The sequence below is a fragment of the Vulpes lagopus genome, chromosome 16 (assembly GCF_018345385.1).
Source record: "Vulpes lagopus strain Blue_001 chromosome 16, ASM1834538v1, whole genome shotgun sequence".
Classification (NCBI taxonomy): Eukaryota; Metazoa; Chordata; class Mammalia; order Carnivora; family Canidae; genus Vulpes; species Vulpes lagopus.
In genome coordinates, this window is record NC_054839.1 from 28,888,601 (window position 1) to 28,909,039 (window position 20,439).

The following is a 20,439-nucleotide window of genomic DNA, read 5'->3' on the forward strand; positions in this document are numbered from 1 at the left end:
CTAAAGCAGATACTATTTTTTTTATCAAAGTGCCTAACACAAGTCACCCCTTTTTAAATCCTTTTTTCTCTTTTCCAGCTTTAGTGAGATGTAATCGACAAATAATGTCGTATTAGCTTTAGCTGTACAGCATGATGGTTTGACATCATTTCACTCTGAAATCACAGTATAAAAATGCTTTAGACTACCATTGTAAATGTCCGTGGTTTTTTTTGTTTTTGTTTTTGTTTTTGTTTTTGTTTTCCCTTTGGCCAATAAGTGCACTCTATGCAATGTGTGTGATTCCTGCCTTGCTAAGGCTCAGTGGGGCAAATACAAGGAAAGGGAAAGTTACAAGAAAAAAAAAAAAAAAAAAGCATGGGAGTCCCCTATCAACTTGCGTTTGCCGATCCGGAAGGGAGTTTTGCAAATAGAGCGCTCATTAAAAGTTTATATGGTAAGTTCAGGAAGGCTGAACCTGAGGAGAGCAAGATTGAAGGTTTTATAGAGAAAGCATTCTGGGTGTGCAGAACCCAAAGTTTACATGAACCATTTCTCTGATACTCATCTAGCCACTTAGTAAGCATTCAGTTATTACTTACCCTTAAGTCAACACTTCTGATCTTTTTTTCCCCTTCTTCTCAGGCATTAAAAGAAGACAAACTTGGTCATACAATTAAAGAGATCATTCCTCATACCCTTTTTACAGATATGTAAAACCTAGGGGATGGGAGGGGTGCAAGATCAATTATTTAAAGCATTAGCCATATTTCTCATCACTTAAGAATGTCATCTTTTCCATTTTTTTGAAAAATGTTCAAAATTCACTACAGAAATCTGAGGAATGATCAGCAGTAATATACATGAGAGATGGATACTTTTATGATTTTTTAAAGCATTTTTAATTTTTACTCACTTGGGCAACTAAATAGATGATCTACTTACTTAGGAAAACATAAAACATTTCTCCAGTTAAAGCAAAACCACACACCTACCTCCAAGAATCTTACTAGCTTTATTTTCCAGACATTTCCAGAAAACTCCCCAGTATATGGATCCCATTGTATATCTTGATGCTTTAGTCTCATGACTCAAGACCACCACTTTATGTTTCTCTGAATAATCTTCTTCCTTTAATTCCATTCTCTTTTCAAGCTCTCATCCCCAAGGGCTCTATCTTCATATGTGCAACCAGCAGCAAGCTCAGGATGTAATGGTTAGAAGGCTTTACCTGTTTCTATTAGCATTCTTGAAAATACATGGAAATAAACAATTGAGGACTGTAATCACTTGGATTTCTCTCCAATCTAAGTTATTCATAAGATTAAATACTTATCTTAATAGTCACATGAGCATTTCTTGACATTTTTTTCCTACTTAGATGTTAGTAAGTATACATTTGAAATCCTTGTTATGATGATTGATTTTCTTTCACATGAAACCTGGACAGTTCATATAAAGTCATGAGACACTGGGTCTCATTGAAACCTGTTTTAGCTGACTTTGTTACTTCCATGCAGAATAGAAGTCCAGTTCCCTCCTCAACCTACATTGACACCCAAGGAGGGGGCCTCCTCCTCATTACTGCTGAGGAAAGAAGGGTGTTCATCTCTCCATATAGTAACACTGAGGTGGCCTTGTTACCCCTGGATGACAAAAGTCCTGATGCCCACTAGGCTTCCTCTGACCTCCAAGTACAAGCTCCTTACATGGCCTCCTTGGCCCAGTCGAAGGTGAGAGCCTTGTTACAGCCTGCTGAGTGTTGAAGTCTAGACTTCTCACTTTGTTGATTGAGTTTGGATGAGAATACAGTTTTTTTCTGCAGTGTTGGCTGCAGCAGAGTAGCTGTTGTCTAGGAATTTTCTGTTGTCCAAGAATTTTACTAGGTTGCCCCTTTCCTGGTCCTGTGGGTAGAGAGATCAGAATTTTGCTGGGAACCTTTTGTGTCTGTGCCTTTTGGGATTTCCAGGTTGCTGGCTCCATGTCTGGGATATACAGGGCAGAAGAAAACTCAGGGAAATCACCCCAGTGTTGTTTCTGAGATCCTGAGGTCCCTGGAAAAAAAGCCTCTCCACCTTTTTTCTTAGGTCTGTTTTATATAATGTTTGGGGTTTTTTAGCTGTAGTCAATGGGAGGAACAAAGTCTGTCTATGCCATCTTACTAGAAGCAGGAGTCCTCAGATAAAATCCTTTCATCAATCTTATTTTACCTAGAACAAAATCTGAAAATGCTGTATGGCAGGACCACAACTTTCACTCAAACTTCATTTAAGCCCAAAAATTTAGCTTTCAAATCAGTCAGTTCTGACCAAATATGTGAAAGTTCATCGTAGGTTGAGGGATCCTCCAGTTTGGTCATATTTCTAGGCGTGTGCAGTGTACTAAATAAAATGCTAGAATATGCAGTAGTCTGCCCCTGCCCCCACTTCAGATGAAGGCAGGTATAACCCTGCCTTTCCCCAACGCCAGATGGTGCCATGGGTGCATACCACAGACTGACAGAGTCCATAGTGCCTGGGAGAGAGGCACATGAAATTTCATCTCCTGGGAGTTTGAGGGTGGGACACAGAGAGACTTCATAGGCTAGCTTCTGTTAGGTTCAAAGTCAAGTCAAGGGCTGAGGCAGGCATTTGGAGATGACTATTATGAGGTAGGCACAAGAAAGATAAACTGAAGAAATCAACTGTAAAAGAAAAAATAATAAAGCTGACACATAGGGAGGTGACAAGAAGCCATTGGGTCCCAGAGAAGACATGTGTGAATGTGATTCTGATTTGGCTCCTGCTTGCTTATTCAGTACCTCTCCATATAAACTTTATAATCTTTATAATGTCAGATTGTTGACATCCACAAAATAACTTGCTGGGATTTTTATTGGGATTGCATCGAATCTATAGATCGTATTGGGAAAAACTGATATCTTGACAATATTGAGTCTTTGTATCCATGAATATAGACTATCTCTTCTTTTATTTAGTTAAATGTATTATGTATGTGTGTGTGTGTTGTCTATTTCTGGGCTCTCTATTCTGTTCCATTGATCTATTTGTCTCTTCTTTCACCAAGACAACACTGTCTTGATTCCTGTAGCTGTGAGTAAGTTATGAAAAAAAGGTCATGTCAGTTCTCCAACTTTATTCTTCTCCTTCAATATTGTGCCTCGATCTATCCAAAAATCCTCCTCTAAAAGACTTCATAAGCAAGGCACTTGTTATGTAACTTGTTATGATAAATCACTAAATTCTACTCCAGAAACCAATATTATACTATATATTAACTAGAATTTAAATTAAAATTTGAAAAATAAAATAAGCAGCAAATAAATGACTTCAAATATAAGAATTCAGATAGTTGTGCATTTGAGTCTTGTATATTGAAGATGGCTAACGAACATCTAGTCAACAGCTAGTCTAAGAGAATATATATTGTGAGTTTCTGATGATCCCAGTAAAGCACTTCTCTTTCCCACCTGGGTTATATAGATGTAAGCAATAAAACAAAAAAGTGGCACATGGAGAATTAAAATATTGACCTTATTGCTGATAAAACTAGAGTGGGGGGCATAGTTAAGTTAAATGAACCCCAGAATTAGGCAGATGTATCCTACCCAGGTCGTGTTACACTTTCTTCTCTGGGCTGGGGCAAAGCAGAGCTTACCCTGAAGAACAGAGCACAACTGGAACTCCTGTGAGCTGCTACCTCCCCAGAGGAAGAAGAGAAGCTGAGCAGAACATACCTAGGTATTTACATTTCAGATTTACCCATCAAATAAATTACTCCCCAGAGGAAAAGCTAATAAAGAGGGTGGTCAGGAGTTAGACTAATTACAGTTCATCCACATGGAAGAAACATCAAAAGCAGCGGAGGAATGTCCCCTCATCTTCCAATAGTACATTAAAATCTTAAAAAAAAAAAAAAACTCTAGTTCTCAAATTGTAAAATATTAGCATTATTAAAAACATTTTTCTAGAATTTGGGGACCCAGAGATTTGCCAAATGTAAACAAATGGCTGAAGCTAATACACAGAATGGAGCTCACATTACAAGTAATTACTTTCAGAATTTTTTATATTTGGCCTTTACTCTTAGCCTCAGACAATGATAAACTAGGTTTGTGTTAGCAAAGAAACAGTAAATGAGGGAGGAGGGGGAAAAGGGAGAAAAAGCAGGAAGTAAGAAGATAAGAAAAAAGGAGAGAGGGGAAGAGGTAATCACTGTTAATAAGTAGGTGTAAACAGTCCCAGACTTTTTTTCTACACCTCTTTTGCATTCTGCTACGCACGGTTGGAAAAGAAATCAATTTCAGAATCTGGAGCTTAAGTCTTATTTCTATAAGACTTCATTGCATATTCTTCCTTTAACTTCTCTAAGAAAATAATTTTTTTTGGGGGGGGGATAATTTAGAGTGAGAAAATATGTATTTCCAACTAACATTAAGAGGGATGGCATAGCAATGCTCAAAGCTGTAAGCAATCATTGCAAACACATTATTAGGGAAGTGTTTGTGCAAACTTTCCTGATGTGGATAGCCAATGAAACTCAAGAGTCATTTATCCTGTACCAGACCAGAAGCAGAACTCAGGGCAGGTGAGAGTGGAGACAGTGAGTATTTTTTGAGTCTATTAGGCAGCAGGATCTTTACCTAGAAACCTCCTTAACTCCAAAGAATCAGACTTAGTTTAATTTCTGAAAATGCAAATCAATACCGTACATTTGGGAGCTAGATCATTGCAAAAGGGAGTGCCCTTTTGCACCTGGACCATTCTTATTTGTTGTTTTGCCAAGCGATAATTTAAAAATGGCACCTGCTTTCCCTGGCAAAGTTTTGTTGATGGGCAGTGTGGGTAGCATCAAATGATCTTGGAGATAATGGTTGAATTGTAGCTGCTGACATTTTCACAAAGGCCGTTTCTGGAAGCAGTTGTTGGGAAGTTAGTCATTCTATGGGATTCCCAATTGGAGAAAAAAAGAGAATGAAGGCATGAGTAAAGCAGATGTAAACCTACTGCTTAGACACTGCCACTGTATTGAGTTGACTGACAATCAACAAGCCAAGTACAAAGAGCCTGGATGGTCAATGGCCACTGTGAGCAGTAAGTCTTGTGACTCTTTTTTCATATTACTGTCTTCTGATGACCTGAGCAGCTCTTCTGGGGAAATGGATGGTTATATCTGTGTATCAGTTTGAATTTTTCTTAAATATCAGTAATGAAAACCTGACTAACAATAACTAAACAATTATTTTTCTCATTGCACAGAATGTTAGAAGGTAAGGGAGGTCCAAGGCTCAGGCACTGCTCCATGATGTCAGCAAAATCAAGGCTTCTCCTTCCTTACTGCTCTCATAGTTAGTCTACCAGCTGTGGCTTCAATGGCACAAGACAGTTGCTTCAGCTCAACATGTCACAGTTGAGTCCAAAAAAGGAAGAATTGGGAGCACCTGGGTGGCTCAGTCAGTTAAGTGTCTGCCTTCGGCTCATGTCATGATCCCGAGGTCCTGAGATCGAGCCCTACCTTGAGCTCCCTACTCCCCAGGGAGTGTGCTTCTCCTTCACCCTCTTCCTGCAGCTCCCCCTCCATGTGCTCTCTCTCTGTCAAATAAATAAATAAAATCTTAAAAAAAAAAAAAAAAGGAAGAATTAGAGAAGAAAGGAGGGGTTATAAATGTCTGTAGGTTTAGCCAGAGAACAGTGACTCTCACATCCTGGAACACAATTTTGGTCTTGAAACAAGGGAAATTTTAAACCCAGAATCATTTTGGGCTTCCCTAAACCTACCCAGCCTGGGTATTTTTGTCAGCCCCAACCCCTTTCCTTCTAATAATCTAGTTCCAGACAACTTTTTGCCAAAATAGACCTATCAGAAGATCAGATCAGAAAGCAGGACATCTAAATGCTGCAATTATCAGATCCTGGAACAACCCAGCTCCCAAAGGCCTTGAAGCCTCAAGTCATCCCTCATCTAAAGACTAAAGAACCAAGATAATAAACCTTGGTTTCTCAGGGAAAACAAAGTGAATTTCAGGAAGAAGCTGAGAACTGCCTCCTGGAATGCAGAGAAACAGGAACATTGCCTCAGACATTATACCTGGGATCAGCAGCTCACCTTTATAAGAAATCAGAAGTTCTGCTGACATCACAGAAGACAGGGTCATCCTAGTAAAAAACTTATGTGGAAAAAAATCTGTAAGAATATACAATAAATAGTTAACAGTGGTTACTTCTGAAAAGGGAGAAAAAAATGGGAAGGTATCTGAAAAAGAGGTATCATAATTTATTCTATATTCTTGTACCGTGTATTTAGAGAGGGTGCCTGTACATTGTTAACTACTGAGGTTAGTTAGTAGTATCTGCAGTAGCAAAGTGAGTAATTCACAATGACATGTGGAAAACTTCAGGCTTGATTTTTCAAGTGCCAGGCATACTGAAGGCTAGAGAGTTACAGCAGGCATGGATCCTGCCTCAAGCAGCAGTGATGAGACATGGATGCCAATAGCGGTGCCACACAGTAGAACATGGTTGGATAATAAAGAGGCTCAGATGGAGTGCCATGAGAATTGGAAAAATGATTACTTCCTTCAGAGGAGGATCAAGAAAGAGCATCATGCAAGAGATGGAAAAACAATAAATGTTTATGATACATTTCAACATATCTACACACTTGTATTTTCTCTAGAAGATCTAGTTCTAGTGTCACCTCTCTAGTGAAGGGTGCCCTGGTTCTCTTGGAGATCAATTGTTCAGGCCTGTGATTTTTGTCCCTATCTCACATTTTCTGTTTATAAATCTTCCTCCTTTTGGCTTAGAGTTAAAGGGCAGAAAGCATTTTACATAACCTGGTGTACACACGGCCTGGCACTAGCAGCCATCTCATCCACCCTTCCAATTTACCGAGCTGTACTGAGTTTTGGGGAGGCATGTAAAGTTGAATAAGGCTTAATATCTACAACTGAGGATAGTAACACAAAAGTGAGTAATGATAATGCAGTGCCTATGTGCCTTGACAGAAATAATACACAGGGCTATGAAAACCAGGAGGACCAGGTCAGTGTGAGAGGATGAGAGAATGGACCTTCCCAAAGGAGATGGTATTTAAGCTCTTTTTGAAGAAGGTGGAAAAATGGATAGGGTAGTTGGATTTCATGTGAAGATAACAGCATGAAGGTAACAACAATCTGCCACTATTTTCTGATCACCCAGGATTTTAGAGCAATGGCTCCCTGAGCAACAGCTATGCAGCACAAATGACAGGTTTCTCCTACTACCCGAAAGCGTTCCTATGAAACCTTTTGTAAGCCGAAATGTATAAAGTGAAGAAGCAATTACCATTGATCTATATGAAAGCAATTATCATTAAATTTATTACCATTAATTTCTGAAAATTCCTAGACCCCAAAAATCATTAGGCTTTTCTGATACCTTATGACACATCTTGCTAACAAATGCACAAAACAAATCAGGTTAAGAGGCAGATGCTCACAGACCCAGTTCAGAGCTCTGGTGGCTTGATGCTGAGATACTTAAGGGCAGGTCAGAGAAAGAAGCTTGTTAGGGCCACTCTGGCTGCTTGGGGTGCACACTACCCTTGTAATAACTTGCTGCAAAACAAATGTTGGATGCTATTTTTGCTTTTCATCTTTTGTCATTAAAGCAAAAATCCTCTTTAGATTTCTTTCAGTCAGCGAAAACAACTAATGCAGGTTTTTCATAAAAGCAAGTGGCATACTGTGAACTTTCAGGAATACCTATAAAAAGTAACCTCATCCCCATTCAACAGTGAAGCTCTGTGGGATTGGTTTTGGGGCCTCCACACTTTGGCCTGGAAAGATCTGTGTGAGCTACCACACTCCCCACCAGCTGCAGTGCTTTATTGCTTGTCAAATGGGCAACTCCCTTCCTTTGCATGGTTGTGTCCCTTAAAATCTTCGGCCTTGATTCCACTTGCTTCACAGAAGTTATAAGGAACTAACACTAGGTCAGCACAATGCTATTAAAATCACCCTTTTTGGCAGGTGCAAGGCCCACATCAGGCAAGGGTTTATTTCAAATGCATGAGGTATCTGTTGACAGTAACAGGCAGCCTGGTCTGGGAACACATTGAGCAAGGTACAATGTTTTTCTTTCATATAAATCTCACCTAATCTTCAGGTACATAGCGTGCTTCCCAAACAGTTGAGGAAACTGAGGCTGTGGTTAAGCAAATTGCCTCTGCTTACATGAAAGTTGATATTTGAGTTCAGGGTTAGTCAATTGGGCTCCAAAAGCCAGTCTTTCTGCTACATAAAGCTGCTTCTCTTAATAATCCAGAAGCTCCTCAATGACAAAGGTGCGTGCTAGTGGAAAGAAGTTACATTTCTTGAGGCAGGAAACATCAGCTATGTGAAAATTAATCCAATTCTGCCCACTTTACAGGATTATAGAGAAAACAACCACCTTCTCAGCACAAACACTTCTATTCTATACAACGCTCCCACACTGCCCTGTGATACAGCCCTGCGGAGCCATGTTGTGTGTATAAAGGCATGAAAACCAGAAAGGCTCTCATTCAGAGAGGTCATAAAGAGCTCAAGAAATGCTCATTAACTCTTTAAAATGTTTTGTGTGCCTTTCCCTTTTCCTGCAAGAAGGCTGATATACTGATCCTAACATTGTAACTATCCATCACCTTTGTACAAGGAGCTAGCTATACAGAGTACGTAAGGATGAAAAAGGAAATCAGCAGATTCCTACTACACCAAAATCCCATAACTTCAAACTACAGAAAGAAACATGCTGTCACAGGACAAGTGTACTGCATTGGATCCTCTGGTAATTGAGGCTAAAATGTTAATTTCCCCCAAACTTCCAGTTGATTATAATGCACCATTTTGAATAACAATCACAGCTCTTGAGAGGCCCCCAGAATCATTCAATTAAGAATTCATCCCTGTTGGGGCCCCTGGGTGGCTCAGTCAGTTAAGCATCCAACTCTTGATTCTGGCTTGGGTTATGATCTCAGGATTGTAGGATCAAGACCCACATTGGGCTCCATGCTGGGTCTGGAGCCTGCTTGGGATTCTCTCTCCCCCTCCCCACCCTCTCTCTTTGCCCCTCCCCTCCATCTCCCTAAAAAAAAAAAAATTAAAATGATAAAAATAAGTTTAAAAGGAAGAATTCATCCCTGGAGATCCCATTGGATTAGGGAAATGTTAAGACTCAATTAAAAGTTCCTAACACTCAATGAACTGACTGTTTTCCGTAGTCTGCCGGTCATTTTAAAAACTGGATTTAGGAAGTGATACCTTACACTTACTTTATCACCAATGCTTACTAACAATTAAGATTCTTTAGGTCTTGGGGTGCTGGGCTGGCTGTTGGTAGAGCATGCGACTCTTGATCTCAGGGTCACAATTTCAAGCCCTACATTGGGTGTGGAGCCTACTTGATTAAAAAAAAAAAAAGTCTTTAGGTCTTATCTCTGAACAAGATGAAAATTAAAATTTAAGAGCCCAAATCCCATAGATTGCGCAGCCAAACCAAATCACCACACAGGAATTCAGGTGCTTGAGAAACTAAGTTCGATGGGAAAGGAATGATAAATGTATTTCCATACTAGGGGTTTATGTAGTACAAGTACTGTTCTTGAATCTCTGAAGAGTTCATACTTTACAATAAGGTTATCTGTTAGTTTTCATATTCTGAGTACAGTGGCTCCTCCAGATTTCTACTGAGATTTGGGTAAACTTTGGTTTTACCTGCTCATTTTACTATGCTTCTGGTAAAGCTAAAAGAAGACATTATGCTGTAAGGATAGCCTATATCCCTTCTTGTGTCACTGAAGGTAAAATGCTGAACTAAGTAAAACACAAAAGGAGTAGGAAAGTAATGAGGTGACTCTTCTTGCAAGTGTGAGAGAGAAGCTACCTCTAAGTTTCTGGGAACCAGAAGTGTGTGATTTTGGCTTTCCATAACCTCAACTGCTAAAAAAAAAAAGTAATACTCTAGGGGTGCCTGGGTGGCTCAGTCAGCTGAGCATCTGACTTTTGGTTTCAGCTCAGGTCATGATCTCAGGGTCACGAGACTGAGCCCTGCACTGGGCTCTGTGCTTAGCTGGAATCTGCTTGAGATTCTCTCTCCCTCTCTTCTGCCCCTCCCCCCACTCTCTCTCAAATAAATAAATCTTTTTTAAAAAGGTGATACTCCATTTATTGCTGGATTTTTAAAAATGGTTCTCATGAAAATCAACTGGGTTTTTAAAAGCTGGTAGCTCAACCTCTCAAAAGAATGAAAACCTAAGCTGAAAACATCAAAAAAGAAAAAACCACCATGCATGTTGAGGTCAAAATAAATATTTTAAAAACCTTTATCAAGTATGGAATGAGCTTTTTGATTTTCTTCTAAATAACTTGAAGGAAGTTTTTGCATTCTAGGCCTATGTCCCAAATGAAAATATAAGCCCAAAGAGAGGTCTGACCTATGGTTACCACTGATATGCTGCAAAGTAGCAATGAACATAAATTTTCATAAAGCTGATTTTTTGCATGTATTAAAATTAAATTGCATTATCATCTAACATTCAAATTACTGTGACAAGTTTAATATTGCTCCACACTCTAACTTAATTCCATGCCAGCTGTTTTCATCTCAAATAAGGTCTACCATACGTTTTGTGAGGCTAAGATGGTAATAATATGTTGTGAATCTTAAACTGATTTTCAAAAGGATGCACAGGTTCACATTTCCACATCTATAGAACTTTATTAATAAGCAAAACACATGTCAGCATGTTTTTATATATGGGCAAGGACATTCCTGTAATAATTGGCACATTATCATCTAACAGTTGAACTTTATCAAGAATGAGATTTTAAAAAAAATACACTAACATTTCATATGACTATCTGAAGAATAATAAACAATTAAAATAACATTTAACAGCAGTTTTAAAATATAAAAGCTCATTGTTTACTATTTACCAAAAGCTGGAATCATTCCAATACAACTTCTATTAAAAAAAATAAAAGAAAAATAAAAAGATACTGTGCATATTCTACAGGCCTGACAAATGGGTTGGCTAGGAAAGGCTGTGACAATAATTAGCTCCTGACCTAATACTCCAGTTCCTTCTCTCAAAGAGCAGTGGGTTTAGGCAGTCAATTCTCAGTAAAGTTACAGTTATATGTAGGGTGATCATGTAATTTATTCTCCAAATTAGGACACTTTTGAAAGAGGAGGCACTATTTAAGCTGAGAAAACAGAAATAATCACAACTGTTTCTGAGCAAACTCAGAACATATGTCACTCCAGTTAAATAACGGTATCAGAAGCACTATTGTTACTTTTGTGCTTTGGCAGGCTACAGAAGAATTGAAAAAAATGTTAAATTAAAAAAACCTGATTTTTTTTTTCTCCAGTTGGACTTTTTGGATTTCACTTTTCTTGTTGTGGACTATTTTGCTGGAAATGTTAATGATTACAGTCTTAACAGGTTAAAATTTATGAACCACCTCAAAGGCATGGGAGATTATCTCACAGACTCAAAAGACTAGAGATTAGTATTTTTCTATTAAAAAGAGATTTTTATTTTAACTGAGTATAATGGGATTTGTCTTTTAATTTTAAATTTCTAATTTCAATCCTGAACAAACTATACAGAAAAATGTATTTTTACCTTAAATTTAGTTGATTACACAGATACATGAAAATGGATTATCCTAGCCATAACTAGTTATTCAAATATAACAGAAATAATTTAATAAATATTTGCATTAACTTCCAAGCCCCAGTTCACATTCATTCAAAAATTATTTAGACACCCTAACAAAGATTCTGATTTCAAACTTTAAGACAGAGTGCAAAGGCAGTTAAGCACCCCCAAAACACAACAGCAGCTGTTCTACCCAAGCTCACAGGAAATGAAAGGAAGTATGCAGAATTTGATAGATCTAGAAGAGAATGTTAAGTTTTTAAAAATAATATTCTATGCCCGACTGAATGATGAGATTTAAAGCTACCACTGAATTGTACCAATTATAGAGGATCAGGTAACATGCACACCTGAACCTTATAGATTTGAGGGAGAGGGGGAATCAAAGCAAAAAGTGAAGTTTTTGATGTTGGATCAAAAGTGACACAACCATATTCAGAAACCAAGGATAAATACCACAAAAACTAAAATATTACATTTTAATAAACTGATGTTAAATATTAAATAGCTCACGAGTAATCTAAAATTACTATGTATGATAGCTTAATTTCATTTAAAAATTATCACAAAGAACAAAGTACAGGTAAATTGAAACTTCAGATGAGATAAAGAAGAGATCTAGCAGGAGATTACATTTCTTACAGATACATTCTAATTTTAATTTCCAAATCAGGCAACTATATTAAATATTTTCTTTACCCCATGCTAGTTTGATGTCAAGGGGTGTAACACAGGTACTTCAATCAACAATAAAAATTTTATGTGGGAAAGGAGAATGAATGAGAGAAAACAAAAAATAGGAGGCTCAATTAGCAAAACAAAACTGCATGTTTTATTTATCAAAGACAATGAAATAAATCAGAAAATACAGAGAAATACAAAAGAAGTTATAAAGCATAATTTATTTTTTCAGAAATGGAAAAATGTCCCTGAATAGTTTTAGATGTATCTTTGAGTAGTCAGTGTCTAATAATAAAACAAGCAACCAATTTTATATGTCCTGTATAGATTAAATGATTTTTAAGTTTAAAAGATGACATAATTCCCATCATTTTTAATGTTGGTATTCAAAAGCAAAAATATAACTGAAAACAGATGAGACATAGAATGATTTGTAAAATGTAGTAGTTTATGAATGTAGATTCCAGTTATAATAATGGTCACATACACACAAACTCCTGCAACACACATACACACACCACACCCCCATATTCCACAGACACATTTCCATTAACTTGAAAACAGATTATTTGCATATCTCAATTCAAGATATGATTTTTATAGGTTAATCCTACAATCATAAAGCAGAAGCTATTATTAGTAAAAGTTTTTATTTTCTTCATTTAACTAAACATCTAAAGAAAAAATTATTACAATGATAAATGAAAGATATTTTTATTGGCTTTTAAAAGACAAATGCAAATGAGAATATCTTACTCAGAAAATTAATTTTCAAAAGTGTCTTAAATGAAATAAATATAATATCTAATACAATCTCTTCCTGCAAGAATCTCTAAGATGGCAATGCTATAAAAACCAAGCTTCTCGACTGAGAATCCCTAGAACTGGCATGTCCCTTAAAAAGAAAATAAAAAAATTTTCTTATAAAGGACATGTGGAATACTCATTTTTTAAAAATCTGTCCTAAAACAAGCTATCTTTAACACTCAAATTTTCTCTATATATTAAGTTCACTTAATTTTAAATTAATGAAAAGATATCCAGACACAGTTTCTAAGAAAACAACGCAGAAAGTAATTTATGCATGGTTATTTACAGAAAGAGTTTGCTAAAGAATAATGTAAATATCATGTTCAAAAATCTGACAAAGCTTTTCTATAATCAGCACTGAAGGTTTCAAAAACTATATATAATAAAGGATATTTCATGTGTAGAGTTACTAGATGAATCTAGGAGCCAGAAACTAAAGCATTTGACATGGTTAATAATTTCATTTTTATTATACTAAATGTCAGGTCAGAAGTCAATGGCAATTACATGCTGGAAGACTGTTTCTCACTCACCTCTTTCAATTATATCAAACACTGATTAACCAAATATGACTGGACTTTACTGCTACAACTTTATGGTTTCTTTCAAGTATATGCAAATCCTTTACATGGGCACATATGCAAATGTGCAAAACAAATGAAATATAAATATTGAAGAAAATTAACAGAAATGGCTTTTAAGCATAAACCATCCTGCCATTCAATACTGAAGATCTATCTTTTCTTCACTAATTTGTCTTCTGCTTTTAGTAGTCTTCTATCCTATTAAAGTTGTAGGTTTACAGATGATCTGGAAATTTCACATTGGTATAAGAAAACAATGGTCGATGCAGTCTAGGGACAAAGAAAGAATTAGTCTTAAAGTATATTAAAGTGCAAAAATTTAAATGATAGTACAATAAAAAAACATTTTATAGTAGTATTACATCAAGCATACAATGTTCTTTTGGTAAAGATAACATAAAATAGCATATATCAGAATTTATTCCAAAGTTTAAGCTTCTATATAGGAAACCATCTAGAAAATATTTACATTGTATTTTGGACTCTTGAAAATGCAAACAAGGTAATTACACTGAATATTCATAGAATATCATTTAAATTAATAAAATTACTTTGCCTTTTATCTTACATTCTGATACACTCTTACTGTTACTGCTTGCAAAGCATTTTAGTGGTTAAAGAGAAAATGTGACACCTTCTAGATAGAGGTAAAAGAACATTTAAAAGGATACTTTAATATTTTCCAGAAATACAACTGTATTCATTGTACTCCTCAGTAGAAATAAGTATATTATACTAGATTACAAAAACTCCTGTTATAAGGTTTAAACAATCAAATCACAAACCATACTATTTGTAAAAAGAATAGTTATAGTAACTTTGAAAGATTTTGTACTTGTAGATACATCCAGAAGTTAAGTGTTTTAGCACTTTGCTTATATAGTTCAAATACTTTAAAAGTTCAAATCATTTATAGACATGAAATATATGATACTTGCTTTAAAAACAGTATAGAGGGAGAATATATTTTTAAGTCATATATCCAGTAAGGAGTCAATATCTAAAATAGTTTAAGAACTCTTACAATTCAGTAACTAAAAAAACCAAACAATCCAATTAAAAAATGAACAGAGGATCTGAACAGACATTTTTCCAAAGACATACAGATGGCCATCAAGCATATGAAAAGATGCTCAACATCCCTAAACATCAGGGACATGCTTATGAAAAACACAGTGAGATTATCACTTCACACCTGTGAGAATGGCTATAATCAAAAAGATAAGAAATAAGTATTAGTAAGGAGATGGAGAAAAGGGAAACCTTGTGGAACTGCTGCTGGAAAAGTAAACTGAGGCAACACTCTGGAAAACAGTATGGAGGTTACTCAAAAAATTAAAAATAGAATTACCCTATGATCTGGCAATTCCACTTCTAGCTAGCTATCTGAAGAAAACGAAAATATGAATTCAAAAAGATAAATGCCCTCCTCTGTTAACTGCAGCATTATTGACAATAGTCAAGATATGGAAATAACCTTAGTGCCCATCAGTAGATGAATGGATAAAGATGTGGGGGGTGTGTGTGTGTGTGTGTCTGTGTATGTGTGTGTGTATATATATATGTGTGTATATATAATAGAATACTATTCAGCCATAAAAAAGATCTTGCTATCTGTGGCAATATGGATGGACCTTGAGGGTATTATGCTAAGTGAAATAAATCAGATAGAAAGACAAATATTACATGATTTCATTTACAAGTGCAACAACAACAAAAAAAACCAATAACAATACAAAACAATACCCAGATTCACAGATACTAAGAACAGAAAGGTAGTTATCAAAGGGGAAGGAGTCTGGGGATGGGAGGCCACAAAATGGGTGAAGGGGATCGAGATGTACAAATTTCTAGTTACAAAACAAGTATGCCATAGGGATGTAATTTACAGCACGGGGAATACCATCAATATTATATTAACTTTATGGTGACAGATGGTAACTAGACTTAGGGTGGTGACCAATTCACAAAATATACAACTGTCAAATCACTATGTTGTACACAAGAAACTAATACTGTATGTAACTGTATTCCAATAACAAAAAGAGTCTGTTATAGAAAATAGAGACATGAGGTCTCCTCATGTGAAGAAACTACTAGCTAGCTAGCTGCATGCAGCCTCCAGAAACTCACTGGATAACTAGTGAGACAACCTCTACTCATTTCTTCATTCCCATTTATTCAAGTTGAAGGTTTCATTATTGATACAAACTGACAGTCATTTAGGAAACAACATCAGAGCTCCTATTTTCTTCACACAACTTTTATTCTTTGATCTAGTTTGTTAAGATTAGTGCATGGAAAATTTCTTTTCAACCACAAATTTGTGTTTTGTTTTTTTCAACACATGTCTGTGGATTTCACATAGTTTTGTACAAAATGCCCATCCTTCTAAGTGCTTTGTCATATTTTGTTTTTCAAGCCTTTAAATCGTGTGCTAATGGTTACTTACATCCTGTGGTTAATCTTTAAAAAAGTTAAATTCTGACTTCAAAATTTTTTATTCATCATATATTTTAAAAATTAAAATTTATGAAATTCAATTTTTAAAAATCTTAAAAAGTTCACAACTTATTAAGTCTTGAATGCTAACAGTATAGCCATACATTAAATATGCTAGGTTTAAAAGTAAACAACATGAGTACACATAATATGCATCTTGTCAAAATGAATACATGAAGGGAATAGAGTTAATGTATTAATATTTCTTACCTCTATAATAAGAAGAAATACCGTGTTCTATGTGCAGCTGCCATACTTTCAGACATGTTTCTGACTTTTAGATAATTAACAAATCCTCTGAAGAAAAGAAGCAGGCCTGGGAAGATTAAAATAATACAGATACATTGTATTCTTATATGGAAGGAGCATCATAAATTTAAAACAGGCAATTATAAACAAGATCCTCTTGGCTTAAGGAATTTAATCTGTAAGACTCTATTCATTCCATAATGTATTTTATAATAATACCATCATGAAAAAATATAATAAAAGTTTACTGCCTCCCAAAATTCTTTCAAAGTCTAGATGTATCGAAATTAAAGTAAAAATTGAAGTAAATCCAGCCATGAAAATCCAGAATTACACAAAAATATATTTATTCCCTGATTTCTTTACATAGCAGTTATCTAATGCATTTAAGCTGACTCAACTCAGAGAAATCCTATCTTTATATGAAACTTTTCAATTAACACAACTACTAAGAAAACTAAGACGTATTTACTGATGTAAAGTATTCAAGAGAGATTATATGTAAGTAATTTGCTAACAATTGTGGGATTAAAACCAATAAGCCTGTCTAGCAATATCAAGTGGCTGTATCTGTGAAATCTGTATTTGAAGATATGTGTTATGTAAATAATTTTAATTATTAGTTCCTATTTTCAAGTAATAATAAAAGACTATAATACAAATTTACATAACGAGAAGCAAGAAAGAATTGGGAAGCAACCACTAGTGATTTCTTAAATGATTTGGGATAAATCTTACATCTCTCTCGGTATTCTCTGTAACAGGATTTTTAAATAACAACCATTTATATAACAGGTATCCTTAGTAATTAATAAAACAATGCCTGTGAAATGCTTCAACGTTTCAGATGACAGGTAAGTATAAAAAGCATTAGCATTATTAATAAGTTCTTTGATATACTTATTAAGCATAGAATTCTAAGGGAAACATTAACTTCAGTAAATTTTTAACTAGGTTACAGGCAGTGCAAAACAAAAACAGAAAAACAGAAAATAATACATGCATGTAACTTTCCTCATTGAAAGGAAGACTCTGTCAATTTAAAATACAAAGTCCCAAACTAAACTTGTACCTCAACTCCAAGACAGTAAAAGGTAAAAAAAGGTATGGTTATAATAAAGAGAAAATATAGAAAATATACAAATAATGACTTAAGCAAGTGATACAAATTTCAGCTAAATCTGAGCCGATCTGTTTCCCATATCCTAACTCCTTCCATTTGTGACTCCCATTGTGAATTCCACTCTCCTGCCCTTCCAGATGCTATTCAAAAGTAATGGTATTGTGATCCAAATGTAAAAGTATTACACACACAAAAAAAAATGTAAACAAAAATTATTTGTGAAATCCCTACTTTTGTCTATAAAAACTGCTATTTCTAAGACTATGTGGTCCTGCTCAGGCATTTTCTAAAATAAGCCAGTTCATAACTAGAAACCAATCATTTAGCAGCTATGCTCCTCAGTGTTCTACAATGTACTCAACATTCTTCTGAGTATATGTGAGAGCAACATTTTCATCATGGATTAAATTTTCACAATTCCCTAAATGCTAGATTGTGGTTCTGATGTGGAAACGGGTTGTCCTCTGCATTCCACTAGGCCCTAGAGTTGTCTTCCTAACATTCAATCCTTAACATATTTAGAAGCAAATCTACTTATTTAATATGCTTAAATACCTAAGACTTTCTATATTTTTTCACTTTTAAGTAAGAAATTCAACTATGAGCACAGAATTCAGGTAGTGAGAACACAATTAACAATACAAAAAACTGCCTAAACCGTTGTTGGAGTCTGGCTCCCTAACAAAATCACATCAGAATAATTTCACTTTAATTGTTAAGATAAAGAATACAGGATTTTAGTTACCTTAACTGACCACTAAGAATTTGTTTCCCTAAAGATCCTAAAGATCCAAAACTAGGACTGAACAAAAACTCAAAGAGAACACTGCCACCTACTGAAATGCTATTATTTTCTGGTACAATTATGTTATTAGAGAAATGTAGGCTTTAAATCTAAGTAGAGAGGATATTCTTCATGTCAGTAAATAAATCTGGAATGTGGATTAAAGGCATCTGTGATTTTGAGATTAATTTATCATACATCTAAAGTGAAAATCACCAGGGAACAAAAATTGGAAATCCATCAATATTAAAAAAAAAAGACATGCCTTGTAAAAAGAAAACTCAACAGAAGTACTGTGATCGTTAGGCATGAAGCCTTTCCTTATTCTGGCTGATTAATGATTAATGCAGGGTACATTTCAAAAGTATAAAGAATGTTTCAATGTTCCAAAAATAAGAAAATGCATAGAACTTCCAACTATCCTATTCTCAACATATCCTAGGATAGTTAAAAGAAATTATGCATGTATACTTTCCAAATTAAATGCTAAAGATAATATTTTAAATCATTTTAGGATTTTCAAGTTTTGCAATATTCAATTATCATCCAGTCACTGATTTTTTAAATTGACCAGCTCTGGATTTTCAATCAGAAATCTAGAAATCAGTGTATAATGATCCAAGTAGCTAAGATGAAATTAAGTACGTGGATATGAGAATTTTACAGTAGAAAAATTATTTCCATGTATGTTTCAATACAATGTATTTACATGTTACAATTTGAGGGAAATAGCAAAGTTAAACTAAACACAAATTAAACTGAAATGCATTAGGAATAAACTTACCAAGTACAAGAAATATCCACCAAAGCCAATACTGTCCGTTGAAATATCCAGTAAAATAATCAGAAAACTATGAAGTGAACATAAATACATTAACCATATTTATGTACCTAAATATGAAAATCATAGATTACTCTGAATTTCAGAATGATTTACCTCAAATAATTTCCTGCACTTAAAACAACACAAAGAGAAAAAAATGCTTAATGACACACATAATTATTTGAGGAAACAAACCCTTCAAAATCTTTTACATGATAACTTATACAAACTTATACAAACTTAGCAAACTTATACAAAATATTTTACAAACAAGAATCAATTTCCAAATTTTAGGAAAGGTAAATTCTATATATCTGAATCAAATTTTCTCATTAAAGAGTTCACATGTCTGTTCTTTTTTCATAATCTCTCAAAGCCACAACTACCATCCCAAACACACTACGGCAACCTGCTGCTTTAGATATTAACACCAAAAGCCACATTAGTTTAATCTTATCAGATGGGGATGTTCAGCTGACCTCTAAAAAGAGGAGCTTTTGACCTTCTGTACACCCCCTACTGTTAATCACTGCCAAGAATACTAGGCACATAAAGACCCCCAACTCATTAGAGTCTTTTTATTTTCAAACTAGATGCTCCCGTATTCAGTTCCCAGCAGTGAGCTGAGAACAGCTAACTGAACCTTGAAGTGGCATTTCAACAGCTCCTATCAGTGACCATGGTAGATGGTTTTATATTCTCTGTGAAATGAGAATACAAACAGGCAGATGGAAGGCAGAGCTTGATGATACTGAACATAGGTATCTTTTCCTTGATGAGCCTCTGGATGTCATGATTTATTATTTTAAAATTTCTCTAAGAAAACCTAATATTCTTCAGTTACTTCAGATAATTTTTCCCTAACGTCTTTTAGCACCTAAACCATGTTCCAAGTAATTATTTTTTTTAAGTGTTTAATATAATCTAGTCTAAAACTACTAAAAATTACTACTCTCTTTTAATTCATTGGTCTTCAAACAGATTCTGATTTAACTAAAAATCATTCTGTCAAATGGAGATTTGCCCTCAAATCTGAAATTAAAAGTATCTAACTTTATTTTGGTAATTATTTCCAACTATCAATTGGTAATTTCCACAAAAGCTTAAAAATCCTATAGGTTTGGTAATAATTAAAATACTTGTGAACACTGTCACTATTTAAAAAATAAGTCACAATTAAGGAAGCGTATGTATTAATGACTACCTAAATTTGTTTTTT

General features: G+C 35.0%; 1 protein-coding gene across 1 annotated transcript in view; it reads right to left on the minus strand.

The window, feature by feature from the left end:
- Positions 1-10,695: 10,695 nt before the first annotated feature.
- The window catches only part of NDFIP2 (Nedd4 family interacting protein 2), a 66,709-nt gene continuing 56,965 nt past the window's right edge, over positions 10,696-20,439 (minus strand). The window contains exons 7-9 of the mRNA XM_041730830.1: positions 19,182-19,248; positions 16,452-16,557; positions 10,696-14,009 (exon numbers count right to left, since the gene is read on the minus strand). Coding sequence (XP_041586764.1) covers positions 16,454-16,557; positions 19,182-19,248 — 171 coding nt within the window. The 3' untranslated portion in view covers positions 10,696-14,009; positions 16,452-16,453. The remainder of the gene's footprint in view (positions 14,010-16,451; positions 16,558-19,181; positions 19,249-20,439) is intronic.